Genomic DNA, 27,899 nt, shown 5'->3' with positions numbered 1-27,899 from the left:
TGTCTCTACCCATCTTCTCCAATGCTATCACCAGTTGTCCTCTCCCATCTGCTCCTCTCCCATCTTATCTTCTCCTACCCCATTCCATTCTCCATCTTATCTTCTCCTGTCCTACCCCATTCTCCTGACCAATCTCACCCCGCCCCCACTTCAACCCTATCAAATCCCATTCTATCCTATCTTCTATCCTATCTCATCCAGAGAAACGACACCCTCTTAATGTTGGGTACAAGAGTAACAGAGACAGAAAAAGTAAGATGTATAAAAATAAAACATTTAATATTTAGTTTGTTTTCACATCCAATAAAACATTTCTTCAATTAAAAAGTAGCATCATTTATAAAAGATGAGAAAAGACGACATGATGATGTAACCCGGGTCCCTGGATGGATTGGGGTCGTGTCCATCGAACAAGCCGAAGTAGAGGACATTGTTGGATTTAGATCCGTCTGTGTCCAGCTGCAAAGGGAAGGAAGAGAAGCACAATTAAGACGACGCCATCTAGTGGTGAAACAGAGAAAACACGAGACTCAGGAGGTTTAGCAAAAATAAATGTAAATACACAGAAAGAGAACGAGTCCGTCGATCTGAAAGGTTTCAGACGGATGACGATAAAGCCTGAGGTCACCTGGTTGGTGATGTCGGTCCTCCAAGGGTTGACCTGCAGCCCGTCGCACCAGCCGCCACGCCCGTAGAGCCACGTGCCGTGTTCGTTGGGCACCGCCCCCTCCTTCACCAACGCGGTGCAGCCCAGAGACGTTCCTGATGGTTCCCCACCGTGAACCCCGAAGGAAACGAAACCCAACAATCAGTGCAAGAAAACAGCCTTCGGCCAGGGGCCGATTTAAGAACCGTGTGTTTGAGGTGACACCAGGAAAAACCACAGCATCTCGTTCTTTACCACGTGTGGGAAAAGTCACGTAACGGATTAAAGTCATATCTCCAGGTACTACTGTATGATCATCTGAGGTTGTATTATATAATAAATCTTTACAAGAAGACGTTTCTCACCTGCGGAATCAAACACGAGGCTGTTGTTGAAAGCGTTGTTGAACAGGAAGTTGTGCGACGTGACGCAGAACTCCCCACAGTTGTTGTCGTCGCTGCCGTGGGCGGTGATGACGGCGTAGAGCTCCACCTGGAAACAGACCACAGCTGCAGAGACGCCACTCCACAAGGTCGTTAGAGGTCACGGGTCGCCGTCGGTTACCTTCTTGGTCGACGGCGGGACGGAGAACACGATGGGTTTGTATCTGCTGTTGTAGTCTTTGTCAAAGGTTCCGCCGCTGTACAGTGACATCACGCTGAAGGGGCGGAGCTCCTCTGCATCATACCTGGTGTCATTACCGACAGCTTTACAGGAAGTGGAAGTCACATGATCATTAAATGATAAAAGATAACACATGAAGCAGAGAAACTGAACTAATGAAGCATCTTTAAATCCTTCAGTTTGAAATATTTAACAGAATTCGTTTAAATTGTAGTTCAGAAAACAACCTTAGAGGCCGAGAACATTAATATTATAATATTATATTATATTAATAACTAATAAGGTAAAATTGAATGTAAAGTTGAACCTTTACAATCAATCAACTTTTATTTATATACCAGTTCAACTTCTTCTTAAGAGTCTTCAGAAAAGACTCACATGAGGAAATCGGTTCGTTTTTAACAGTTGGTAAAATTATTTACCAAAAATTTAAAAATCCCCTTACAAAATTATATATATAAATAATTATTCACTTTATTTACAGCACAACACCAAACACACTCCACGGTTTTCTTATATTATCCTCCGTATCAAAAATAACTGACTTCAACTATTTCCCGGAACTAAAATCTTACTCATAGCTGCGAGGATATTTTTATCCGGATACGCTCCGAGAACTAGAAACGAACGGAGTTCCTTCCTTTTCGAAACGTTAAAGGAAGTTTGTTTCAGATTTAACGAGTCCTGTTTTTAGTTTGTCGCATTGAAAGTGGGTCAAACGATCTCGTGTTTTTACGTTCGGTACCTGTCTGGTTGCCGATGCTGAACCTCAGGTTCAGGGAGACGATCCACGGCATCGCCCACGGCACCGTCTTCATGGTCAGGGTGCATTTATCTCCGTCCAGCAGGGGGAGCAGTGGGGACACGTCGGTCAGCCAGTGTCCGATCCCTCTGCGAAAATCACCCAACAGGAGAGTCTTAAAGTTCATGAAGAGTTCGGTACAGCGAGGGACGAACTTTGTGATTAGCATCATCTTTGCTGGACCAAAGTCAGACGCGGTTTTGCTTCCGTTGAGGTTCATCACGTGTGTTTTACGGTTTTAAAACTAGCTAGCACGCTACTGAAGGTACGTCAAGCGACATGCAGTTCTTACCTGCGGAAGGCGGTGATCCACCGGCCCAGCTCCATGTTGCAGAACGGGCCCAGAGGGTCGCAGCAGACGAACAGCTGAACCGTGTGATCCCAGTGGGCGCAGGACGCGTCACGCTTTTCGGGGCAGGACAGGGCGGCGTCCAGCTCCAGGGTGTTGAATTCACCGAGTCCTACAGGGAGATGGCACGGATTACAAAGTTGCGCCAACGCAACGTCTCGTTGGGCTCAGAACAGGGTCTCTAATGGGTACCCGGTTGGGTCTACGTAACCCTGTCAGTCCTCCGTTGTGAAGACCACGGATGTTGTTACCTGGGGGCATCAGGACGGTGGCCACCGCTCCGTTCTTCCCCTGCATCTGGACTTTATCAAAAACAGGAACGACCTCTGCAGGAGTTTGGAGCCTGATCCACAGATCGGCAGCGAAATCAAACCTGGAGACACAGGCGCACAAAGCAGAGGCACAGGCGCGTCTTAGCTTTGTGCGAGATTGCCCAAAAACACCACTGGGGGGGTGTTGGTGAAACTTCTTACCACTGGGCCTGCCAGTTGAGGAAGCTGAATGTGGGGTAAAGAAACCAGCCTGTCTCAGCTAGCGCCCCCCGGTGGTCGATACCAAAGAAGAAGTTTGGGGACGGCGTGTTCTGGAAGGACACGAACACCTTCTGTCCAGACCTGCGAGATGGGGGTGCAAGAGTTACACCAGGAGGACAGGAAATCCTCCCCCGACAAACAAAACCACATTTAACCTCGGATGACGTTGGTCAGTCGGGGTAAATAATTGATTAACGGTGATGTTTTGGAACAAGGAGAAGGGCACGACGCCCCGCAGGAAACAAACAGGCTTTAGAGGATCATCGCTTCGGCCTTGAAAGCCTGGGGTTAAACTCTGCGGGGGTGTCGAAGTGAGCGTACCGAAGCGCCTGAGTCACCGACGGCTCCAGGTGCACCATGGCAGCCGGGATGTTCAGCGTGGCGTCGCATTCGTCGTCAACACAGTTCATGTCCCGGATGGGATTTCCTGGAGAGGCGTAGACGAGGACGCCGGAGGCGTTGGATCGGGCCATGTTCTCCACCTGGAGTGGGGGGGGGGGTGTCTCAAGGTCAGACTGGCCCAACGCCGGGGCGTCAAATCGGAGCGCCGACGGCAACAAACCTTTGTGAAGAAAGAGCAGCTTCCCTCCGAAACCCAGGCCACCGCCCCCAACACCGAGGGGGAGGGGCCACAGCCGTCGCCCGCGTCCGTCAGCTGATAGGAGCTCTGGCTCCAGCGCGTCGACAGCCAGTCGTACCGGGCGTCCAGTCGCTTCACGATGAGCGGAAGACTCCATCCTGTGGGGGGGGGGTGACGGATGATGAGTTACCATGACGACCCCCCCATCCAAAAACATCTCAAGGCCTGTTTGACGTACATGAATGTGTAATATTTACGATGTGCACCCCAGAAACCAACATACATCGTTTTAACAGACAGTAGCAGTGTCTCGTTTGGGAGATCCAGGGTCTGGGTCCCGGCCGGGGTTTCTCCCTCAATGAGGGAGTTTTTCCCTGCCTGTTCTGGGGGGTTGTGTTGTGTTCCTTTGTCTTAAAGAGCTTTGAAATGTCTTCTGATGTGATCAAGCGCTATACAAAGGTTGATTTATTGATTGATTGATTGGGCTCTGGTCCAACCCAACATTGTTGCCACAGAAAGAATCGATATCAAATTAAATCAACTTTATTTATAAAACACTTTTCACGCAAGAACACCAAACACAACGTGCTTCATAGGATTTAAAACAATATACACAAGCCCCTCCCTCTCACCCTCCATACTAGAAACACACACACACACACACACACACACACACACACACACACACACACACACACACACACTCTACTTGTATATTTAAACCAAAGCGTTTCTCATTTCACTAATGAATAATCTCTTGAGGCACCAGATGGTGTTTTATAGGAACAAACAAACAAACAAACAAACAAACAAACAAACAAGCCGTCGTCTTACCGTTGGACCTGAACACCACCTGGGACAAACCACAGTTGTGGGCTTTGCAGCCCCAGGAATAAATCAGCATGGGAATCCAGTTTCCCAGAGCGAAGACCGGCACCGGAGAGAAGTGCAGCCTGGACAGAACCTCCTTGTTACTGCAGGGGGGGGGGGGCAAAGGTCAGCGACAGGACGGGGTGACATCAGGCATTAAGGTCTATTTATTTAAACAGTCAAATAAAGTCACATCAGCAGAGCGTCTGCTGGTTTTATTCCGGATTAAATCCCAAAGAGAATAAAAATTTCTACACAAAAATAAAAGTGAAAGCAAAAACATTCTTATTTTGCCCCCACCCCCCCACCAGACCGGGTCAGAACTGTGGTCACCTGCCGGCGGCGGCTCGGTGCGCCTGCTCCCGCATCCACAGCACGTCGCTGGGCGCGGACTCGTCCAGGGACAGGAAGAGGACCTGGGTCCGGTCCGGAAGATCCCGAGCCAGGCTGCGCAGAGACTCCTCGGAGCTCCACAGACACTCCAGGAACCCGGACTTGTTGGTGAAGGCGTGGAGGATCAGGGGTCCCGGGAGAGACCCGGGCTGGAAGGAGAACTCCCCCTCCAGGGTCAGGACGGTGAACGCGTCCGCCAGGTCTCCCGGTTCCGGTCCGGTGGCCTGGAAGGGTTTACCGGACCTGAAGCCGACCGTGTGGTCCTGGGACCCGCAAGAGAAATCATCTCCGATCAGGATCGGAACGGATCCGATGGTTTGGGCCGTCAGAACCACGAACCAGAGCCCTGAACGCAGCAGCATAATCCAGACCCCGGCGCGTCACGTGATCTCTCCACGAAGCGTGGCTCCCTGACGTCTCCAGGCTTTATGTGAGCTCCAAACGCGTCTGGTGTCCACAGACTTTAGTCAGAGGCGGGTCAAACCGTCTACGGCGGCCCTGACGGGACAAGGAGGAGGTAACGCGTTCAAAACTCAAAACAACAACAACAGCGTCACCTTTTTTTTCTCCCCTGAATTCAAGCCGTGCGTAAAAAGCTGTTGCGCGTAAAATGCGCGCCACCGGTGCGTCATCAGGAAGACTCGCAGTTATTTCATCACATCAACCGCAAACAGACGAACTTTGATCCTTTGAATCTTTAGTCATTTGGATGACTTTGCGCACCGTCGGTGCGGTTAAACCGGTTTCCTGAGATGACGTGGATGTTGCACCACACACAACAGGAAGATCAGACTTCTTTGTTTTTGTGTAGAATAAATCAAACAAATTAAACTCCTTTTTTAAAAAAATTGAATGACCTTCTTTTTCATCCACATTTGAACAAAATTTCATGAATTCCAGGTTGGATTTAAACACTTTTTCCAGGTTGGATGTGTGCTCACCTTCACAATAAACCCATCTCACTCCTCGGTATCATCACAGGTTTATTAAGTGACTTTATACAATACAAATGAAAAATAAAATTAAAAATACAGATGGAGTACACGGCCATGGCAAAAACTGCGTTGTCGTCTCTTCATTTCTGATGTTTTTCCTGCAGACTGATTGAAGTTTGTTTTTTTAAAGTTTCGTTTTTCACCGTTTTCTCGAGTCTGAGGGAATTTTTTTCTTCTTTTTTTTTTTCCAAACATACAAAAGTTGTGACTTCAGCTGGCTCGGTATATATACATATACATATATAAAAATAAACTAAAGTGAAGTATAACACTTGTGACGTTATAAATGGTGGTCCAAGGCTAGTAGGAACAGCTAAACAGAGGAAGAGGAGGCGTTACATGTCAGGAAAAAAAAAGATTTTAGCCGCTTGTTTAGAAAACCATAAAAACAAAAAAAGGAAAAAAGGCCCAGGGTGCGTTTCATTTCCTGATCTCACGTTTCTCCGTTGAACTACAAGAACAACTTATTGCTTTGTCCTCTATTTACTTTAATATAACATGGAAGATCAAGTTACTGGTTGTAATCTATTACTTTTTATTGATCCTGTAAACAAACAGTTTGATTGTACAACAGCCAGATCAGATTGACGGGGATCTCTTCCTGTCTATACATCATCAGTCATTTAAAAGCAACCTCGAGATGAAAAGGAAAAAGGAAGACGAGAGCGATGGGACAGAATTCAGTTATAACAACAATAATAATAATAATAACATCAATAATAATAATTATTAAAGTAATAAACGGGTTTGGCCTTTCTAAAACGTTTTTTTCTGTTGGTTGAGGGAAAACACATTCTTCGATGAGTCCCAAGGCAGTGAGGGGGCTCGGTGGTGGCAGCACAGGAAGTACATGTGGACCCCGCCCACCTCCTCACACGGTGCCGCCAGTGCACCACACCCCCTAGTGGATGGGAGTGGGAGCACAGCGGTGCTGGCAAACGGATGGAGAGAGAGAAAGGGGGAAGAGGGGTGAGGAGGAGGAGGTGGGTGAGGTCAGCGCCGCACACTGGGGGAGTTGGGGGGGTCCTGACCTGACCAACGTTGGCAGACAAAAAGCACATCGAGTCGGGCCGGAGGTCCCGCCGGCTTAAAAGATCTTTCCTTTCTTTTTGTTTTTCTCCAGAGTCCTGCAAGAAGAGAAGAAACGCGATGAAGACGTCAGATCGGAGTCCGGTCTGGATCCGAGTACGTCATCGCTATGGTAACGTGTAGAAAGACAACTGCTAAATAACTAAATTCACAGTGAGCTGTTTCAGGGGGGAGCTCCCTGATCAATACCTACTCCTACAGCCACGTAGGTTGAACTGATCCCCTGAAGGGGGCAGCAGTGCTGCGACTGGCGGCGCGATCGGCGGTGACAACATTCCTTTTTGTTAAATGTAGACGTTGAACATAGTTGTATATTCATAAATAAGTTATTTCACCATCAAAAACCTTCTCCGTGTTGTTTGTGTTATTTTACAGAAGTAAACAACTGTTGAGGCGTCACCAAGGCTAAAATATTAGCATCTAAGTCTGTACAAAAAGCTTGTTTTGTCTGTTTTTTGCTAGAGAACGAGTTTTTTTGCTGAAATCACCAAAAACTAAAGACCCAAAAGGCTAGAAACTATATTTTCCCTGATGTCAGAAGAGATTCGACACTTTCTTCTGACAGTTTCATTCAATATCCGTTAAAACGCTTCAAATCGCTGCACGACGGGAAGCTCTGCTCCATCTTTGACTCCATCTGTGCTGCAGTAGCGTCTCGCGGCCACAGGGCGGTGCTAACCCACCACACATCCACCCGCCCCCTCCCCTGTGGTGGTGGTGGTGGGGGTCGTACCTGGAGGCCTCCAGCTTCTGTTGCTCCAGGCGCTGCTGGGCCTCCCAGTTCGCCCGCTCCTCCTCGAACACGCGCCGCTTCTCCTCCAGCTCCTTGTGCTGCGCCTCCAGGTTCTTCTTCATCTGCTCGTGACGCCGCTGGAGCTGTGAACGGACGGGGGTGCAGGTCAGTGAACGCACCGCCAACGCACCGGGGTCACGGGGTCAAGGACCCGATACACGGGGGGAAAAAAAACAAAAAACAACGACGTGCAGGTTTGAGATGAAGACGAGCGTCTGAGATAAACCCCGCCCACGGAACAAACCAAAAACCTCAGCTTGTTACCACGGAAACAGGAAATAAAACAACAGATGAAAGCTCTTGAAAAGCAAAAAAAAACACCCCACCACTTCAGAAACTGTTTGTTGTCTGTGGAAAAATGTGTGAAAAAACTGAATGGCGTCTGACATCTGGGGCGGAAAACAAACCGACAGCCAGACCGAGTCCTGGTCGCCATGGAAACCAAACAAAAAAAAAGTATTTGGTTGATGTACGTAAAAAATTATTTTATTTTTCCATGACCAACGGAAAAAAAGAAAAACCGTCTTTCATAAAACTCTCGGGGTGTTCATCAGCACTGACATTTTAATACTAATAAAATAATAATATAAATAATAATTACTAATTAATTTTAATAATTTTAAAATAAATATTTTTAAATAATAATTTAAATAATATTTTTTCAATTAATAAAAATTGAAAACATAAGATATAAATAAAACAAATGAGCAGAAACAAACTCAGAGCAGAAAAACTCTCGCATTCCACCGCCAGACGTCACAAGAGGAAGGAAGTGACTCAGACGGAGATGAGCCAACGATCCGTGAGCTGTGTGTGTGTGTGTGTGTGTGTGTGTGTGTGTGAGTGTGTGCTTACCTCAGCTTCAGAATCTTTGAGCTTCTGCACCTTCTCCTTGACCTTCATCTCAAACACCTGCTCCATCTCCATCTCCATCTTCTTCATCTTGTTCACGTGTTCTCGCCGCTCCTCCTCCATCTGGGCCAGGGGACTCCTGTGTACGCACACACGCACACACACACACACACACACACACACACACATTAGAGACATTCATACTTAACACGTGGAGAAAGGAGCCGCCGCTAAACGGTGGACATTAAATCTTTGTTCTCTCTCCAGGAGCCGACAGGAAGTTTCTGGCGCCAAAAACAAACCAAAAAATCCCATCAGCCCTCATTTAGCAGAGAAACGAAACGTCGAACACGTCGGGATGCAGGAGGACCAACGGGTGAAGGTTTGGGACGGACAGGACGGACCGTCTACGATGCATCTAGAAGCAGCGACTGTTAGTGCAGCTGGTGGGTTAATGTTAGTCAAGCTAACGCCGTGCTAAGCTAACGGCGTGCACCGGTGATCCGTGATCGACAGGAAGTAGATTGATTCACCCCGATCTGAGTGCAGGAACGGAAACGAACACACCTCCAATCTCAAAAGAAGGAAAAGCTAAAGGAAGATCCCTGATTGACAGATAGCTTCACTTGTTGCTAGCCTGCTAGCTAGGGGGTGGGGGGTACATGAAGAGGGGGGGGGACCAGGATATGTCAGTGGAAGGGAAGGTAAACTGGATTAATCTGAGATTAAAAAACAGAACCGTTCCTTCCTGGATCTCATGTTAGCAACCAGCAGCAGCAGCAACGAGTATTTCATTTCATTTCTCTCCCGGTGTTCCAGGGAAGATCGACCGGGAAAAAGACCCAAATCGAGGGGGGGGGGGTTGGGGACGTGGAGGGGGGGAGTGGACACCCGGAATGCAGCCAATGGGGGAGGAAAGAGGAAGAGGAGGAACAGACGTCATTCACAAGGGTCTCAAAAAGAAGAGGAAAAAATGACCACTTACATTCCTTCAACCGTGTCAAGCCTAAAAATGAAACACACACACACACACACACACACAAGCGCGCACACACACACACGCACACGCACACACACACACACACGCACACACACAGCATGCAGTCATGAGGTCATGCACTAAAACGTCAGACGTGTGACTTCAGCCGCTTTTTGGATTGAAGTGAAAAACACAAAACACTGATGGCTGTGAGCAGCTAGCATGTTGATGTGTGTTAGCATCAGTGGTGTGTTAGCAACAGTAGCGTGTTAGCATCAATAGCATGAAGCTCTGTTGTTAACATCAGTAGTGCGTTAGCATCAGTAGCATGAGGCTCTGTGTTGTTGCTAGCGTTGCTAGCATTGTTAGCATCAATAGCGAGAAGTTTGTGTTGCATCAGTAGCGTGACGCTCTGTGTTGTTAGCATCAGTAGCTTGAGGTTGTGTGTTGTTAGCATCAGTAGCATGAGGCTCTGTGTTGTTAGCATCAGTAGCGTGACGCTCTGTGTTGTTAGCATCAGTAGCTTGAGGTTGTGTGTTGTTAGCATCAGTAGCGTGAGGTTGTGTGTTGTTAGCATCAGTAGCATGAGGCTCTGTGTTGTTAGCATCAGTAGCGTGAGGATGTGTGTTGTTAGCATCAGTAGCGTGAGGCTCTGTTGTTGTTTTTAGCATCAGTAGCACCAGGCTCTGTCTTGTTGCTAGTGCTGTTAGCATCAGTAGCATGAGGTTGTGTTGTTGGTGCTGTTAGCATCAGTAGCATGAGGCTCTGTGTTGTTGCTAGTGCTGTTAGCATCAGTAGCATGAGGCTGTGTTGTTGGTGCTGTTAGCATCAGTAGCATGAGGCTGTGTTGTTGGTGCTGTTAGCATCAGTAGCACAGGGCTGGGTGTCGTTGCTAGCATGGCTAGCATCAGTAGCTTACTTGGTGGACAGCTGCCCCTTAGCGCGGTTGTTGTCCACGCCGTTGTAGGTGACGGCGGCGAGCTTCCTGCTGCGGTAGTTCTCGTAGTGAACGTTGTTCGTCACGTCCTTCAGGTCCTGCATGTGAGTCCTGGGGGGGGGGGGGGGCAGACCGTCAGCCCACCTGATCTCCATGGCAACCGCCTCACTGACAGCTGATTGTGATTAACGGTTATTGATCCCTACCTGATGAGCATGTCCCTGAGGATGGTGAAGTCACAGTGGTCACTGTTTTCAACTGGGGGGGGAGGGGCACAGATTAAAACGTTTGAAATCGTTTCAGACACAAAACCACAACCAATCCTGCCTTCGTTTCCATGGAAACCAAACCCCGCCCCCCTCCATACCTTCTGCGACCCCCCAGGGGTACTGCCTCCCTCTGACTCTCTTGCTGTTCACCTCGATGATGGTGTTGCTGCCGACCACGGCCAGCGGCAGCTTGTCCTGTCGGGGGGAGGAAGTCGTTAGCACTAGCAACGAGCTAACGAGCTAGTGCTAACGCGCGGGCGACGCGTACCTTGATCTTCTTCACCAGCCGGTTCTCCTCCTCGTCATCCGTCTCGGGGAACTCGTAGATCTTGATTTTGTGTTCTTGGATTTCCCTCATGATCTGTTGGAGGGGGGGGGGCCATAATGAAAACATGCTAACAGTGTTAGCCGCCGCGTTGGGGCGTTTGTTTTGCAGCTGGGGGGAAAATCCTGACCTGTTTCTTGAACTGTTGGCACTCCTCCGGGGTGAGGGTGTCGGCTTTGGCGATCAGCGGGATGACGTTGACTTTCTCGTGCAACCGTTTCATGAACTCGATGTCCAACGGCTTCAGCCTGCGGGGGGGGGGGGGACACGCGGTGTTAACGGGCGTAACGGGCGTTTAAGTACAAAAACAACCCATCAGACCGACTTCACTCCTCCGTTCTCGCAGGAAAACACGTTGCATTCTGGGACCGTCCGGTTCGTGGACTCCGATTGGTTTCTCGGGACGACGGGGGCGCAGAAAAACAACCAAATATAGAAACACGTCGCGTCCGTGACGACGCCCCCCCTGCCGGCGTAAGAAACCGCCGCCACCACCGCTGTGGGTTCCAGCGGAACGGAACGTTTGATTGATTCTCCGTCGGAAAACATCCCTGGAATCGAAGTGGAATCTGCTCTCCAGCTGAATCCGATAAGGTCGGACGCGTCGGACACACGTCCGTCGGGCGGGTCGGGTTACCGTGCCGACCGCCGGCTGTCAGTGGTAGCAGCCAATCAGAAGGCAGTCCGGCTTCTGATTGACTTGTGCCATTGTTTTTCTGTCAAGTTGATAGAAAAGATTAAATACGAGCAATGTTATTAATTCACCAACGGGGATTTACACGTTTATTACTTTATATTTATTGATTATTACTTATTATTATCTATTATTATTGTTCAAGGAAAGTTTTGTGGTTTAAAAACAAAGACGGACGAAAGCAGCAGAACTTGCCATCCAGATTGTGTGTGAGAGCTGTCAGCTGGTGTCACGAGGGGACGGTGTGTGTGTGTGTGTGTGTGTGTGTGTGTGTGTGTGTGTGTGTGTGTGTGTGTGTGTGTGTGTGAGCATACGCTGCTCATCCTAAAGGCCAGCGGGCTGCTTGTGTGGGGACAGAGGAGAGACTTGTACAAACACAATGTCTCACTGAGAGCAGATGGAAAGACGGACACACACACACACACACACACACACACAAATTGTTCCAGACACAAACGAGACAATCTGTCCCGTCAGCATCTTTTTAAACCCATAAATACTTCTAAACGAGCCTAAATCCAACTTCCTGTTCCTCTAAACTCGACTCCCTCGTGCGTCTCGACCTGATTCACCAGAGAAAGTCGACCCGATCGCGTGTCGATGATCAGAAGAGGCTCCTGTCGTTTAGCCATCGCTACCCGCTGCGCTAAAGAGCTCCTCATGACCATTTATGGTGTTGACCCAAGAGTGGGGGTGGGGTGAAAGGAGGGTAAACACACATTTATTTAGCGCACACACACACACACTCAGACAAGCTGCCAGCTGTGACTGCAGCTCCGTGCCGTCACCCACTGAGCCGTCCCAGAGGTCAGAGGTCGACTAGCTGGAAATGCTAACGAAGAGTTTCCTGCCCAGAGATTTGAACCCATAACCCCCCCCACACACACACACACACACACTCACCCGTGTCCAGACGGGGCGATGAAGTACAGGCAGCAGTGGATCCGGCTGTCGGGCATCTGCCGTCTGTTCACCCGCGACTCTGAGTTCAGGTAGTCCTCGAACTTACTGTCTATGTGGTCGATGATTGGCTGCCAGCTGAGGAGGAGGAGGGGGGGGGGTCAGCAAGTTGTAAGGATGAAGAACGGGGTGTATTCCGCTCGGTCCTCACCAGTTGCTGTTGTCGACGGCGTCTCCAAACCCGGGGGTGTCGACTATCGTGAGCAACAGCTGGACGCCCCCCTCCTTTACTAGAACCTTGGACTGTTCCACCTGAAAGGGGGATGAACAAAAGTAAGAATGAGGGGTGTATTCATCTCACTACCGCCCCCTACGGGGACTCTGACGCGTCGGATCGTAAACGTCTTCACGGGAAACGCTCAAAGCTAGCAGCGTGTAGCAACACGCCGGTCCAGACGCTGCTATTAGCTCGCCGCGCCGCGCGCGAGCGTCTGGAGGCAGACGGATAAAAGAGCAGCGCCTGAGGCGTTCAGGATCGCAAAGTAGCTCAGGTGGCGTTTAAAGCAGCGGCAGGAAGACAACCTGAGGGAGTAAAGTTTCACTTCCAAATGAAACCAGATACAAAAAAAAGGTTCCGCGGGTTTCGACACGTTAAGTTTAACCTTTTTTTTTCAGGGCAGGAAATAAATCTAAGACGGGTTGTTTTGTTCAGGTAACGTTCGCCCCCGTCTGCAGGTCATCAGGTGACGAGCGCAGACAGGAAGTGGTAGCCGCCGCCGTCCTGTTAGCGTCTGACAGGCCGTGCGTTGGAGTGCGTCTTACTGTCCGTTCACAGATACGTGACCCCCGTCACACCAACAATTTAAACCGGAAACGTTTCTTTTTTTTCCACATGCTTGGCAACACTTTAAAAAACTTCCATTCTCGCGTCATTTGAGGAAAACGATCCAGAATCAGAAGCAGCTAAAAACGTACAGTAACCCCTTGTTCATCATGGTTAATGAAAATAACAAATTCCGCAATATATCAACAAACTATCTTATTATTTACTGTAATTTAAACGTTGATGAACCCCCCCATACTGATATTAAACCACCTTCTATCTGTATTCCCTTTAAAACACGCCGATAGACTGTTTAAAACACTTTTGTGTCTCACGGAACAGAGCGCACTTCCTGATGCCGTCAGCCAATAGAATGGGTGTACGGTATCACATGACTGCCTAGGAAGAATCTGCGATGAGGTGAAGTCACGAGCGTTGATGCGTGAACGTGAGGGCGCACTGCCCTCCAATCTTCCTGAGGCGAGATCGGATCGAAAAAATAACTTTTCGGAGACAAATAAACAAACGATCACCAATCCTCTAAACGTGGGGGTAATTAAATGTGTGTGTGTGTGTGGGGGGGTAATTATGTTGTTAACATACCAATGCCCCTGTGAAAGCCTCTGTGGACACGTCGATTAGCTGACCGATGCTAGCTTTTGAACGTCCCGCCGGCCGTTTGGAGGCGTCTTTCTTACCTGTACGGTCTTTTTGATTCGATGTGACGGTCCTGGATACTCTGATGAATACAGGTCGGTCAGGAACAGAGAGTTGATCAGCGTGGATTTACCCAATCCCGACTCACCTGAGCGAATAAAGCGAGACGGATCAGCGCTCAGATGATTCTGTTACTGAAGGAAAGTCTTCATCACCGCCACACAAAGAGCATCAAAGGTCAGGCGTCCATCCTGACACCAGACCAACACATTAACATTTAAAGGCTACAGAAACAGACAATAGCTCTCGTTATGTGCGGCTGACTGCTTGTGGGCCCCGGATCGCTGCGTTTCCAGGCGCCCAATGAAAACCACCCATCAATGGAAGTGACCAATCACGTGGCCCCGCCTTTGGCCGATTGCCACAAGTCAATATTACCCCACAGCTCCGTCCGGAGCGTTTCCGTGAGGCGTTCTGCGCGGCGGCGCTTGTTTTTTGTCGTGAGTGGCGTGGAACTCCGGCGCGAGCGGCTGGTATGCGCTCGCGGTCACGTGTTTCATGAGGGTGGGGCGGATGCGCCGCTCGCAATACCAGTCGGACAGCTCGCCTTTCCCTTCCTCTAGATGTCATTCCTCTTTCACATCACGACCAATCAGGCTCCATCTCGCGGGAAAACGGATGGAGGAGCGCCTCCTGTTCGATATACTCCCGGAACAGTCAAATCCGAACGTTTCGACCGGAATTAAATTCACTAATAAGAGCGATAAAGACTTCACACCACTGAAACGTGTCTGGAGTCCCTACGCGGCCAGAACGCCAGTGGAAATGAGGCAGAGGAATGCTGGGAGATTCTATTCTTAGACATGTTGGGTACAAATTCTGTTGGTCCCACCACAGGAAATGGTTCTGACCCGAGGAAACATTTTCCCTCCAAACAGGGACCGATCAGTGGAGGAGGATCTTGGCTTGACGTCAAATCCCACATCCAAGCGATTTTGAAGAATGTCTGCATTTTTGGTGTTTTTTTTAAAGATAAATCCGCCCCCGAATGTTTCTGCTAGACGAGCCGCCGTCGATGCGGTTTGTCCCTCCCCTGACGGTGTGTAAATATCATCACATTAACAATCTGTCGCTCCGGAGCACAAACAACAGAGGAGGGCTCCAAAATGCCAACTGCACACACACACAAAGAGTGGATTGATGGGAAACAACAGCAGCTCCTCACCGACGACCATCAGGGTGAACTCAAAGCCCCGCTTCACCGACTTCCGGTACACTTGATTGGGGAGGCTTGCAAAGCCGACGTATCCTTCCAGGTTCTTTTGCTGCTGTAAGAAAAAAATTTAAAAAAGGAGAAATAAACACACGTCAAACCACAAAGAAATCGAGCTGCCAAAGAAAATATTAACAGTTTCACTACAACATTTATTAGGCTGTAAAACAAAGCGCTACCCATGCTGAAGGCGGCAGGAGCCCGAATGTCCCCTGAAGCCAATTCAAAGCAAGACGAAACATTTTTTCTTTTACTACTATGTTTGACATCTTCACTGATTACACCACCGTTTAGGAGCTACAGAAGTGCTCGCATAAAGCAGAGCATTTAAATGTGAAGTAATAAATCAAATGGAAACATTCTCTGGGGTTGCGAGCTGCATGCACATGAAATTAACAAAAAAACGCATTTGTTTATTTGAAGATAAGGAAACAAATTCAACACTTACAGCTGGTTTTTGTAGGTCAGTGGATCAGGTGAGGATCACAGCGTCAGAAATCGACAGTAAAGATGGAAGAAACCGAAAAACATAAAGGAAACAATCAGTTTCAGGCCGACCGACGAACACGATTTGCCGCGTTCCATTCAGGTCGCCCTTGTAAAATCAACTAGAAGGTCAAGTCAACATCTCCAAACAGCAGCCCAAATGTCTTCCATGTGACCCCCCCAATCCAACACCCCCCATGACTACAGCTATGCAGCTTCATCCTGCTTCTTTTACCACAGATGGATGTTGAAGGTGTCATTTCAGAAGCGACAGCTGTGTGTTTCCTTTACAGTTAAGGCAGTTCTGATCAAGGAAGTGGTGGCAGATTGGGGGGGGTTGTTGTTGGGAGGTGTGTGTGTGTGGGGGGGGGGGGGCTGTACTAGTTTGCCTTTGCAGATTTGAAAAGAATAACACAGTTTGTTGTCTCAGTGGAAGGGAAACGCCAATTACTGACATTCAGGTCAGTCTGGAGCCAATGAACCCAGAGTCAAGACATGAACCGAGAGGCAGATCCGGTGTAATCCAGATTAACACGGCGGCCTTAGACTCCTTAAATCTGACACCGAAACGTCTCCATGTGTGCAGTCTGGACAGCCTGGCATCGATCAGGACCGATCAGATTATCGATCCCCCCCCCACCACCACCAACACACACACACACACACACACTAATGCTGCCCCCATTCCGGGGCACGGAAACCACACCAAAGCGGCTCCGTCCTGTTCACATGTAATGGGAACCGGGTTTGTAACGGCTAAGTCACGGAAACGGGACAACATTAGCAGCACAAACATGTTAGAATGTCGACTGGTTTAAATTAGTTAGCATTAGCCTGAGCAACACACGGCACTAATACAACAAAACCCGCTGGGTTTCTGCTAGTAATCTTTAACTAGTCGTTTCACGGAAGAGTCTCACCGTTAATTTCCATCTTAATCCGACATAAAGACTCAAAGATTTCCTGGAATTCTTTGCTAAAAAGCTAAAGACAGGAAATGACACTCCCGTTAGACCATGCTAGCGCAGCCAAACTAGCTAGTTAGCGAGCTAGCTAGCTAGCTAGCATCCCATACAACTGGAGGCGGACGACTGGGCGTTGGTTGCTCAGACAACTAAAGAAGCTAAATAATGTCCGAGTTAAATTGTTCAATTAGTCGATTAAAGTCAACACCAATCGATATAGTCGGACTTTACGTCGCTAGTTTGCGGATAAGTGGTGTTAGCGCCTGATTGTCGGAGTCTCACCCATTGCGCTGACGCTCCTGCCGCCTCGGAAACCGATCATTCACAAGCCGACATTCCCCCTTCTCGCTAATTTTGCTCGAGCTACGCAGCGCGAGCTACGCAGGCGTCTCGCGCTTTCATTCCGGCTACGCACGAAAGGTGACGTAGACGCTACGTGAATCGCAAAGGGAGGCGCTGTCTAGTCTCGCGATAACTGCTCGTTCTTTTCAGACTTCAGGTGTTCTCGCGATATCTCAGCGCTCCTGGGAGAGTTTGGAGCAGTTTTTGCCTTTGAACATGAACATGCTAAAGTAATTACACCTCCCTCTCCGACTGTCTGATGTTTAATTACATTAGGATGGGGTCACATTTGTCCACGTTGCATTAAATTTATCCCATAAATAATTTCCCTATGGAGCAAAAATCATTTTATTTATAGTAGCGACTGTTCTTTACATTTTTTATTTATTTATTATTATGTCAGTTGTAGTTTTCTGTTCCCATGTTTGTAAAAGTTGCTCGACGACATTCCGGTGTCCAGACTGCCGCTTCGGCGTCCGCTGTAACCATAGCAACCACCTTTCTAGCGCTGCTCGCTTTGATTGGTGCACACTGCGCTGAAAACGCAGCATTGGTTTTTCTAATTCGTTCACGTCGCAGCTTGTAGAATAAAAAATGATGTCTCCTGTTCCCTCGACCGACGATCCTGTTTAAACATTCGACGCGTCTGCTTTTCAGACATGCCGACTTTTGCAGGAAGGTAAGAGAATAATCGAAATGACCTTTAAAAACTGATTAAAACATTAAATAAAACTCATCTAGCTCCTTTTTACGGTGCTTTTCTTTTATTCTAAGGTCTGAATTGACGGTCACGTGGTCTAAACACGCTCCTATTTGAAGAGAAAATGTCCAAGCAGGTAAAAAAGGTGAGACAAGCTGAACCTTTACCCCAGAAATCTAGAGGAATCAAGAGCAGGTACGTTTGTCATCTCCTCCTCAGCTGATAAAATATCTGCTGTGAAATGTAAAATTAATTTCCTTTCTTTCAGAAACTAATAAATTCTTCTTCCAGGGCGTCTCAGGATCTCAGGAGGCTTCAGTCCCTGCTCCTCCAGAGGGGCCCCAGACAGGAGGTGACTAACGACAGATGACGCCGTCATGTCTCGACATTTTAATACAAACCAGCTCAGGTTTCACTGGATTGTTTGTGTACATAATGTAGTCTGAGACGCTCTGTGTTTACAGGCGGCGGGTCAGGGTAAAGCAAACGGCGGCAGAGCCAGCAGATCACAGGATCACCAGCATCCTCCAAAGGACACCAGCAGGCCCGGAAGTGGGAGCGACACAACCAGCGAGGCGGCTGAACTGGAAAAATTCAGGTTTTCTGGATCCACCAGCGCCTGAAATGGAAGTGAAGTCCCAATAAATTCAGATTTAATCGCAGATGTGTTCATTTTTCAGCATCACGTATGAAGAAGAAAGATGTTTCAGCAGCCACCCGCTGCATCCGCTGTTCTCTGACATCTTTACGTCTCTGGTCCAGAACCGGCTCTGCAGGTAAAAGATCAGATCAAATAAGATCAGATCAGATCAGATCAGATCAGATAGAGCATCATTAATCCCGACATTAATCCGGGTTGCTCCAAGGAGTTGCGAAGAATAGAATATTCAAATATATGAATATATGTACTGAACAGAATAGAATAATATAAAAAACAACAATACACTGAAATTACAACAGAATGCAAAAAATGCAAAACAAAGACTGTCAAGAATCAGTAAGTATTGCAAAACATTCAAACAACATTGTAAAACACGAAATGTAAACAATGTTTACAATGTTTTAACAACATGAAACATTTTTTACAAATTTTTTTACAATGTTTCGCAACATCTTACGTTATACAAAATGAAATATTTTTTACATTTTTTGATTTTTTTACAACATTTTTTCAGCTTTTGTATTTTTACATTTTTTACAATGTTTTTACAACATGAAATGTTTTACAATATTTTAAGACACTGTAAAACATGATACTGATGCTGATGATACTGATGATGTTGGTGATACTTTGACCCTGGTGATGCTGACTCCGCCCTAGCGAATGGCTCGACCACGCCCCTCCAGAGTCGGCCCTCAGAGTCCTGGTCTGCCTTCGATTATTGATCAGAGATGCCCACTATCAGGTCCAACTCAAACAGATTTAAAAATCATTCATTTGGTGAAAATTTCCTCTCTAAATGCTTCTTTTAATCTTTTAGAATCTGCTCCATCAGCTCCGAGGCGTCCATCTCCTCTCCAGGGTGAACCTTCTAAACTTTCTCACATGAATGAACATGTTTTTAGTGATTCATCCACTTTTCTATCTCAGGTTTCCTTATCTGGTTGCAGTACATGGAGTCTGTCGCTGCCGTGTACTTGTCCTGTGGAGAACAGGCGTGTGCGGGGCAGACGCTGGTCATCATGACCTGTGAGTGATGAAGATCCAGACACTGATGGGATCTCATCAGCCCGTCTGTCTCCTCATCTCTGCTGGTTTCTCTGCAGACGTCTTTCAGAAGTTGTCCGCCATCGACAGCCAGAAGGTCTGGGTGGTGGAGAGCGGCGCTCACCAGGTAACACCCGTGTGTGATCATTCAAATCTGATCCACGCTGGAGATAAAAATCCAAACTTCCTGTCACCGCGTGGAGTTTATGTCAAATTGAGAGTTTCAATCTTATTTCCTGATATCGGATCTGCCCACTAGAGCTAAAAAGTGCTTTAAATTCAAATTTGAAATCTGCTCCATTTGTAACATATTGTGATCTCTTGTATGACCACCAGGGGGCGATAATTCAGCCATATTTTAATAATCTAATGGAGAAATTACAACAGAATTTGTTGGATATTTAATAAATCATCATAGCACGAAGTCATTTACACTCTTAATGGGATGTTTCACATATTAAGTTGCTTTTCTTCAGTATTTTTAATGTTTTTTGGGATAATTTCAGCGTTTTTATTGAACTAAACCCTTTCCAGACGCTGGTGAAGCTGCTTTCCGCCACAGATAACAGCGTGCTGCTGGGAGTTCTGCTGTCGCTCACCGCTCTGGTAGAGAAGTAAGAAAACACTTCATTAAATTCATTAAATTGATGATTTTATCTCATGCAAGTGATTTTTTTTTCATGCAGCCCAGAATGCAAGGAAGAGATTGGAGCGCTGCCGATCGTGGAGAACCTTCTGGTGATGTTACAGGAACATGACCTTCCTTCAAAGACGTGAGAAAACACCAGAATCAAGAATAAATAATAATGTGTGCAAACAGGTGAGGTTGAGCTGAACTTAACTTCCAGATTGAGCGCAGAGCTGCTGAGGCTCCTCTCCCCGGTCCGCCAGGTGAGGTCCCAGGTGAGGGCGCTGGGGGGCCTCTCGGTGCTGCTGGGCCTCCTGTCCGGACAGAACCTGAAGCTCCTCAGGTGCGTCGCCTGGGTCCTGGTCCAGCTGTGCGAGGATCCCGACACCAGGATGGAGATCCGGAGCTGGGGGGGCGTGCAGCAGCTTCTCCGTCTGCTCCACAGGTGTGAGGAACCAGAGTGAAATGACGACGTTCACAAAAACTTCTAATTCATTTCTTTGGTTCCGACAGCGACAGGCGGTACGTCTCCACGGAGACGCCTTCCAGCATCCAGAAGGAGGACGTCAGGGAGGAGGCGAGTCCTCAGGAGGGGGCGGACAGCGTCGCCGCCCTGCAGTCAGGTTGGAGATGGGTCACATGGTTCAGTGTCTCATAAAAACACCAAAAAATGTGTTTTTATGAGTTCTTAAATAGATTAAATCGTCTCAATCTTCTATTTCCCAGCATGCTGTGCGGTTCTGACGGAGCTCAGCCTGGACGACGCCTCGGCTCACCACGTCGTACAGGTGAGAAAACGTGTCGCCATGGAGAAAATACGAAAGAAATGCTGTCTTTGGTCAAAGCACGCTTTAGACCTACGTATTTTTAGACACTCGGGCCTTTTATGCTCTCAGGGGCCACATAAAGTGTTGTGGCGGGCCACATTTGGCCCCCGGGCCTTGAGTTTGACACGTGAGATTTAGAAGCTCTAACACTCTCTCTTGGGTCAGGAAAACGGGGTTTACATCATTGCGAAGCTGATTTTACTGCAGAGCTCCGGACCCACAGTCACACCTTTACAGGTAATGAGCTTCAACCCTGATTTAAATCACGTGATGACGTCGGTCACGTGACGCGTGTGCGCTCTCGTGTGCAGCTTTACGCCTTTCGGACCCTCCGGTTTCTGTTTAGCGTGGAAAGGAACCGACATCTGTTCAAGAGGTGACGACACAAACACGCAGACTTCATGGTCAAGTTTATTTCATGCCTTAACGGTTTTCTTCTTCTATGGTCTTCCTCCAGACTTCTTCCCACGGATCTTTTCGAGATGTTTATTGATGTTGGACATTATGTTCGGGACCTCACGGCCTATGAGGGATTGCGGAGCAGAGTTTCGCTCTACACTGTAACGGAGCCGTCTGTTTGTCCAGCTGGTTTTACGCTCTAGAAGATAAAGAAATAAGAATAAATCAAATGAGACTTAGCATAGGAGGGTTGGTCTTTCTGCAAAGTGACTGTTTTATGATGCAGGAAGAGGAGATGGACAGTCTGAGGGAGAGCATCCAGGCTGTGGACCAGAACCGACCTCCCCTTAGGGTCATCAGTGGTTACTCCATCCTGGACCATCTGGGCACCGGCGCCTTCGGGAGCGTCTTCAAGGTACGACAAAGGTACTTTGCTCTGGATCAGTTTGGCTTCCAATCAATCTTCTTCCTGGACGACAGGTCCGAAAGCAGAGCGGCCAGAACCTCCTGGCTCTGAAGGAGGTGGATCTCCACAACCCGGCTTTTGGGAAAGACAAGAAATCCAGGGACAGCAACGTGGAGAAGATCGTCTCTGAGCTGACGATCATCAAAGAACAGGCACGAAAGTTTTGAGTTGAGTGGTTGGAAGTCCGTCTAGACGTGTCGCCAACTTCCTCTGTGGTTGTTCTTCTTCTCTAGATGGCACACCCCAACATTGTGAAGTACTACAAGACGTTTCTGGAAGGTGAGGCCAATCAAAAGACACTTTGAGGCGGGGGAACAGCGGCTTTATCTCCTGCTGGTTCCAGGTGAGCGGCTCTACGTGGTGATGGAGCTGATCGAAGGCGTTCCGCTCGCCGAACACTTCAGCTCTCTGAAGGAGAAGCAGCAGAACTTCACCGAGGACAGGATGTGGAAGATCTTCATACAGGTGGAAACGCTCTGGAGATAACTGGAAGGAGAGAAACTGAGAAAAGACTTCATGACCGTCTTGTCTCCAGATGTGTTTGGCGTTACGGTATCTGCACAAGGAGAAGAGGATCATCCACCGCGACCTGTCGCCAAACAACATCATGCTGGGGGAGAAGGACAAAGTCACCATCAGTGGGTGTCTTCAGCATCAGCATTGCCTCCATCCACTTCCTGCTTCCTGCCCTTCCTCACTATCCATGTGGTCTTCCTCTAACTTGAAGCGGACTTCGGCCTCGCCAAGCAGAAGCAGGAGAACAGCAAGCTGACGTCGGTGGTGGGAACCATCCTTTACTCCTGGTGAGGAAATCCTTTCTCAGCCTTCAGTTGCTTTGGTAGGAAGTCGCTCCAATCAGAAAAGGCTCCTCATTTCAAAACGAGTCAAAAAGATGGAGACTGGTCTTAAAACCCCAACGGACTAAAAAACATCTCCAATCATGGAATCTCCAGAAACTCCAGGAATGTTCTTCCTCCGATGTTCCATCAGCGTGATGTCGAATGGGTTTAATACTGTACCTTTAAGATCAGGATCAGGTTGGATGATGTTGGATGGTGTTGGATGTCCAAACATTTCTGCGTGTCTTTCAGTCCTGAACTGGTGAAGAACGAGCCGTATGGAGAGAAAGCCGACGTCTGGGCGTTGGGCTGCATCCTCTACCAGATGGCTGCTCTACAGCCTCCGTTCTACAGCAGCAACATGCTGTCACTGGCCAGCAAGGTCACACACACACACACACACACACACACACACACACACACACACACACACACGGGGTTAAACGTTGTGTCTCAGCTGTTGTTGTTTACTTCTCCTCCGGTGCCAGTAGATCGTTGAAGCCGACTACGAGCCGATTGGAGGAGCGTTTTCAGACAGAATCTCAGACATGATCCGATGGTGAGGCTTTTATGTTGAAATGTTTTGATGCATCTGCAGAGGGTGACTTTCAAAATAAAAGCATCAGTCACACCTGATGCTGACGCCTGATTCACTCATTTTCAGTAGTCGACTACATTTCTAGTCTAGCTTTGTGTTTCCGTTCTTTCAACATAAAAGTCGTTCACTTTTAACGTCGCTCTTCAAACGTCAGGTGTTTGAGCCCGGGTGCGGACCAGCGGCCGGACATCGTGGCCATCAGCTCCAGGATCTCCGACCTGATGATGAAGATGATGGACGGCCTCTACACGTCCCAGAATGCACTGGAACGTAGAGCGGAGAGAGACAGGATGCGGGCCCAGCAGTACTTCCTGGAGCGTCAGAAAAGCAGGACGAGCTGCTGTCATTCAAACCCGACTCAGGTGGATTTGATTTTAGCTTAAATATTCATCGTTGTGAGAAGAGGTGGCTTATTTTTGAGTTTTGTATTTTTTTTTACGTTACTTCCAGGAAATCTCTCCAACTCCACGATGTTCAGAAGGTCCAGGTGAGAATGTTTAGAGTTTAAATCACGACATGTGGAGTTTAATCACCAGTCTGTGTTTTCAGACCATCCCTCAGACGGCGATATCTGTGAAGCAAAAGCGGTGAAACCCAGACCAGGTATCGTCTAGATCCAATGCCAACAGTCCACTTCCTGTAACAGGAATAAACCCATCACGATGTTTGCTCTTCTCTCAGTGTCGGCAGGAATCTGTGTCTCCCAGAAGACGGTCCGACAGATCGACGATCCCATCCAGAGGCTCCTCCTCCTGCTGCACAAGATCGTTTACATCACTCAGGTACGCCGAGGCCACGCCTCCTAACGCGCCATCGTTCGACGCCATTTCCACCGGGTCTCTCTCGCCTCCAGCTGCCGCCGCCTCCGCAGCACGACGCCAAACGACGGGTGGTTGAAAGGTTCAAAAAGTCTCTGTTCCAATCTGGCAGCGACCCGTACGACCTGAAGGCGGAGCTTAGCAAGGTGGGTGTGATTGGACTTTGTGGATCCTCTATGATTAAGAACTCATTAGCATTAGCGTCGCCGCTAGAGAATCTCCTCTCTGCAGCTCCTCCTGGAGTCTCCAGAGCTGATGGCGTTGGGGTCCACCGGCTCAGACTGGTTCCCTCTGGTCCACGTCTCCACCGGCGACGCCCACGCCGCTGACGGAACGGGTAAGAGTGAAACATCCAATGGAAGACGCCAGCCACCAACCGTTCGATTGACAAACTTTAGTGTTTGAGCTCCTGATAACAACTATGCTCCTGACAGGTGAGGAGAACCTCAGAGACGGAGTCACGTATCAGCAGATGAAGGTCAGTTTGTCCAGGAAGACGATCCACACGTTGTGTTCGAGTCAACGAGTCGTGAACAAGACGTCCATCGATTAACAACTGTCTGACCATTTCCCCTGGATTTCCGTGTCCTTTTACTCACCGGGATGCTTCATGTTAGGAACATGTTTCCTCCCTCTGTCCCCCCTCTGTCCTCCCCCACGTTTGAGTTTCTCTCCCGTTTCTACTCTCAGGTGTGTCTGATTCATCACCTCCCTTTCCGTTTTAAACACTGTCCAGAGTCATTTCCCTCTGCTTCCATTCTTTATGCTAAGCTAGGTACCTGTGTCTATTGAGTCACCTGTGTCTCCTGCCTCACCTGTGTCTCCTGTGCCATCTAATGTCAGATAATTTTCCTTCGGGATTATTGTTCTCTATCGTCATCTTCTGTGTCACCTGTGTCTCCTGTGTCCCGTTTACCCTGTATCACCTGTGTCTTGTCTCACCTGTGTCACCCACCTCCCCTGTGTCACCTGTTCCCCCTACATCACCCGTGCCCCGTACATCACCCGTGCCCCCTTCGTCATCTGTGCCCCTTATGTCACCTGTGCCCCCTATATCACCTGTGCCCCCTATATCACCTGTGCCCCGTTTGTCACCTGTGCCCCGTTTGTCACCTGTTTCACATGTGTCTCTTGTGTCTCCTGTGTCTTATGTGTCACCTGTGTCTCCTCCTCAGGGGCTCATAGAGGAGCTGCTGGTGGAGAACAGCTACTATGAAGCGAGACACAGGTGAATCCTTTACTGCCTCAAATCATTCAAATCTATTTAAGGTGAAACACAATTTCCTGGTAAAACTGAATAATTTTTGTTATTTTAACACAATTTTTCGTGTTATTTTGTCATTTTAGGACCACAGAGAGAGAAAACAAGTGACCAATCAGCCCTCAGAAGTCACCACAAACCACCAAGTACTTACAGCACATTTAAAACGTGATGGAGTTTAAATTGCTCTTTACAATCATAAAACTGCAAAAATGTAATGTAAACACGTTTGTTTGTCCTTGAGCTGTTGCAGCCGCTATTCTCAGGAACTATTTGCACACGGTTGGTTCATTCCTGTCATAATAAGCTCCTCATAGGCATCCACACCTCCGACCGTCTCCACCTCGGCTCTGGGAAGCTTTCGTCTGGGCGCTTCAGATCCTTCCAGGCTTGTTTTTTCAGGTTTTTCTGTGTTCAGCACTTTAACTTCTGACGACGACTCAGCGTTTCAACTGTTTCAACTGTTTTAACTGCTCACTGCGGGGCCGCGCGTCACAGCAGGGGTCCCTCATGGCTGCTGGCCTGAATTCCTGCTTTGCTTCACTTTCAAAGCACCGACGAGAAACTGTACCTTCACCGTAATTCAGACATTTATACGAGCTTTACTGGAGCTCAGACGGTAAAAAAGAAAGAAGCACTTGAATAAAATTCACTTGCACTATATCAATTTCACTATATTTGACATCTGACGTGTACTTTTTGGAATTTACTGTGCATTTTTATTCTGACTTTGAGGAGAGTATCTGAATTTTATTGCACTTTCATGTATAAGGGAATAATCCGTCATCTGTTTGAAGAATAATATAAAAATTAAACTCTTTAAGTGATATTTGAAGTAAAAAATATAAAGTTGTGATCATTTATTGCTTTTACACGAAGTTAAAATGTTGTGTTCCAACAATTTACTTTCAATTCTGCTGTAAAAATGAGTTGTGTAAAACAGATTAAAACAACACAATGATTTCCAAATCCTTTTCAACCCTTATTCAACTGAATACATGAAAAAGACTAAAAAAAAAACAAAACCTGATTTTGGGGGTTTTGGGGGGTTTTTTTGTGCAAATATTCACTCACCTCGAATTTTATGCTTGCAACACGTTCCAGAGACACCGGGACAGGTTCCTGTTGATCGCTTTGTGACGTCACCTTTGATCAATAAGCGTTTTTAGACGGTGATTGTTGAAGCTTTTTAGGTGGAATTCTCTCCTTTTCTTGCTTTATGTACAACTTCAGTCTCCGTCTAGTCTAGTATCTACACTCCTTCACTGTGAAGCCATTCTGTTGAACCACAGCAGGATCTTGGTGTCGTCTCACTGGAATAAACAGGGACGTCCCTGAAAACGACGTTGCTTTTGAATTTATGGAGTAATAACCCAGATGGTCCTTTTTCCTCTTTGGCACAACGTACAAAACTTCCAGAAACAATCTGAAATGTGGACTCGTCAGACCAGAGAACAGTCCGTCCTTTGCGTCAGAGAAGCCGGTGGCGTTTCTGGGTGTTGATATGTGGCTTTCTCTTTGGCGTTAACTTGTGGCTGTAGAGACAACCCGTTTTAACTGACAGGCATTCAGTGTTGGCTTTTGACTTTGCTGCTAACGTGCAGAGATTTCACCAGATCCTCTATCTTTTGATGCTGTTATGGACTACAGATGATGAAATCACTAAATTCCTTGTAATTTCACATTGTGAAAACTTGTTCTTAAACTGTTTGACTATTTGCTCACACAATCCCTCACAAAGTGGTGACCCTCACCCCATCCTTGCTCGTGAATGACTGAAGCTTTCAGGGTTGCTCCTTTTATATCCAATCATGACACTCACCTGTTTCCAATCAACCTGTTCACCTGTGCAAAATTCCACTCAGGTGCTTCTACAGCATTCCTCAACTTTCCAGTCTTTTGTTGCCCCCAGATCCAGCTTTTCTGGAACGTGTTGCAGGCAGCAAATTCAATTAGAGTGAATATTTGCAAAAAACAATCAGTTTGAACATTAAATATCTTGTCTTTGTAGTGTGTTCAACTGAATATAGATTGAAAAGGATTTGAAAATCATTGTATTGTTTCTTTTCATGTTTTACACAATGTCCCAGCTTCATTGGAGTCGGGCTTATAGATACAACAGGAGTAAAATACCACCACATATATAATTTGGCACCACAAATTATATCTCTAGTCTAATGTTAAATGGTAGAATCATAATATTTTGTATGTTCATAGCCTTAAAGAAAAAGAGGAAGCAGTATTATAATCCCTTTATTCCAGAATCAAGGAACATATCATTCTGGAAGTGGCCTGGGCTGCAGTACCTCTGAGTCGCCACTGGGGGCGGTGTAAACTTGCTTTTGAAGGGAAACCAGGCTGACCTCAGACAACCTCCCAGCTCCTCTGCAGGAACATGAAGTAAAAGAACATCCAGAACTTAAACTTCCTCTCTGGGCGTGTTTGCGTGTTTTAATGCAGATAAAACACCTCGCTTGGA

At 47.6% G+C, this 27,899-nt stretch overlaps 3 protein-coding genes across 4 annotated transcripts; 1 reads left to right on the top strand and 2 right to left on the bottom strand.

The window, feature by feature from the left end:
- Positions 1–256: 256 nt before the first annotated feature.
- Positions 257–5,580, bottom strand: si:dkey-256h2.1 (uncharacterized protein LOC337520 homolog). Its single transcript, XM_068323567.1, has 12 exons — positions 4,738–5,580; positions 4,369–4,508; positions 3,517–3,692; positions 3,276–3,436; positions 2,895–3,035; positions 2,673–2,794; positions 2,365–2,533; positions 2,016–2,161; positions 1,211–1,353; positions 1,012–1,138; positions 629–762; positions 257–459 (listed from the first exon to the last, which is right to left on the bottom strand). Exons 1-12 carry the CDS (start codon positions 5,157–5,159, stop codon positions 334–336), a joined length of 2,007 nt encoding a protein of 668 aa, XP_068179668.1. The 5' UTR covers positions 5,160–5,580; the 3' UTR covers positions 257–333.
- A 187-nt stretch (positions 5,581–5,767) lies between these two features.
- On the bottom strand, positions 5,768–16,112 carry septin7b (septin 7b). 2 transcript variants are annotated; one of them, XM_068323571.1, is made up of 14 exons: positions 15,832–16,112; positions 15,336–15,438; positions 14,152–14,258; positions 12,842–12,942; positions 12,634–12,768; positions 11,167–11,284; positions 10,980–11,072; positions 10,810–10,906; positions 10,649–10,700; positions 10,425–10,553; positions 9,512–9,532; positions 8,530–8,665; positions 7,615–7,757; positions 5,768–6,919 (listed from the first exon to the last, which is right to left on the bottom strand). In XM_068323571.1, exons 2-14 carry the CDS (start codon positions 15,343–15,345, stop codon positions 6,880–6,882), a joined length of 1,182 nt encoding a protein of 393 aa, XP_068179672.1. In that variant the 5' UTR covers positions 15,346–15,438; positions 15,832–16,112; the 3' UTR covers positions 5,768–6,879. The 2 variants fall into 2 exon arrangements, with proteins under 2 accessions (XP_068179672.1, XP_068179673.1); XM_068323572.1 differs by lacking the exon at positions 9,512–9,532 and having other exon boundaries at positions 15,832–16,097.
- Positions 16,113–17,534: 1,422 nt separating this feature from the next.
- nek10 (NIMA-related kinase 10) lies at positions 17,535–26,368 on the top strand. The gene is made up of 34 exons (XM_068323566.1): positions 17,535–17,855; positions 17,951–18,071; positions 18,168–18,228; positions 18,341–18,474; positions 18,557–18,652; positions 19,198–19,282; positions 19,358–19,399; positions 19,488–19,566; positions 19,644–19,711; positions 20,119–20,198; positions 20,271–20,357; positions 20,433–20,657; positions 20,726–20,835; positions 20,939–21,000; positions 21,205–21,276; positions 21,351–21,415; positions 21,497–21,599; positions 21,725–21,853; positions 21,919–22,056; positions 22,138–22,183; positions 22,248–22,369; positions 22,440–22,542; positions 22,632–22,707; positions 22,996–23,125; positions 23,235–23,302; positions 23,496–23,703; positions 23,792–23,828; positions 23,891–23,944; positions 24,023–24,123; positions 24,195–24,305; positions 24,391–24,496; positions 24,594–24,637; positions 25,335–25,387; positions 25,507–26,368. The coding sequence occupies exons 2-34, from the start codon at positions 18,001–18,003 to the stop codon at positions 25,529–25,531; spliced, it is 2,991 nt and encodes a 996-aa protein (XP_068179667.1). The 5' UTR covers positions 17,535–17,855; positions 17,951–18,000; the 3' UTR covers positions 25,532–26,368.
- Positions 26,369–27,899: the final 1,531 nt, after the last annotated feature.

The sequence above is a fragment of the Antennarius striatus genome, chromosome 9 (assembly GCF_040054535.1).
Source record: "Antennarius striatus isolate MH-2024 chromosome 9, ASM4005453v1, whole genome shotgun sequence".
Classification (NCBI taxonomy): domain Eukaryota; kingdom Metazoa; phylum Chordata; class Actinopteri; order Lophiiformes; family Antennariidae; genus Antennarius; species Antennarius striatus.
The sequence above is the reverse complement of the archived record's forward strand: the minus strand, read 5'-3'. Positions and strand labels throughout refer to the sequence as shown.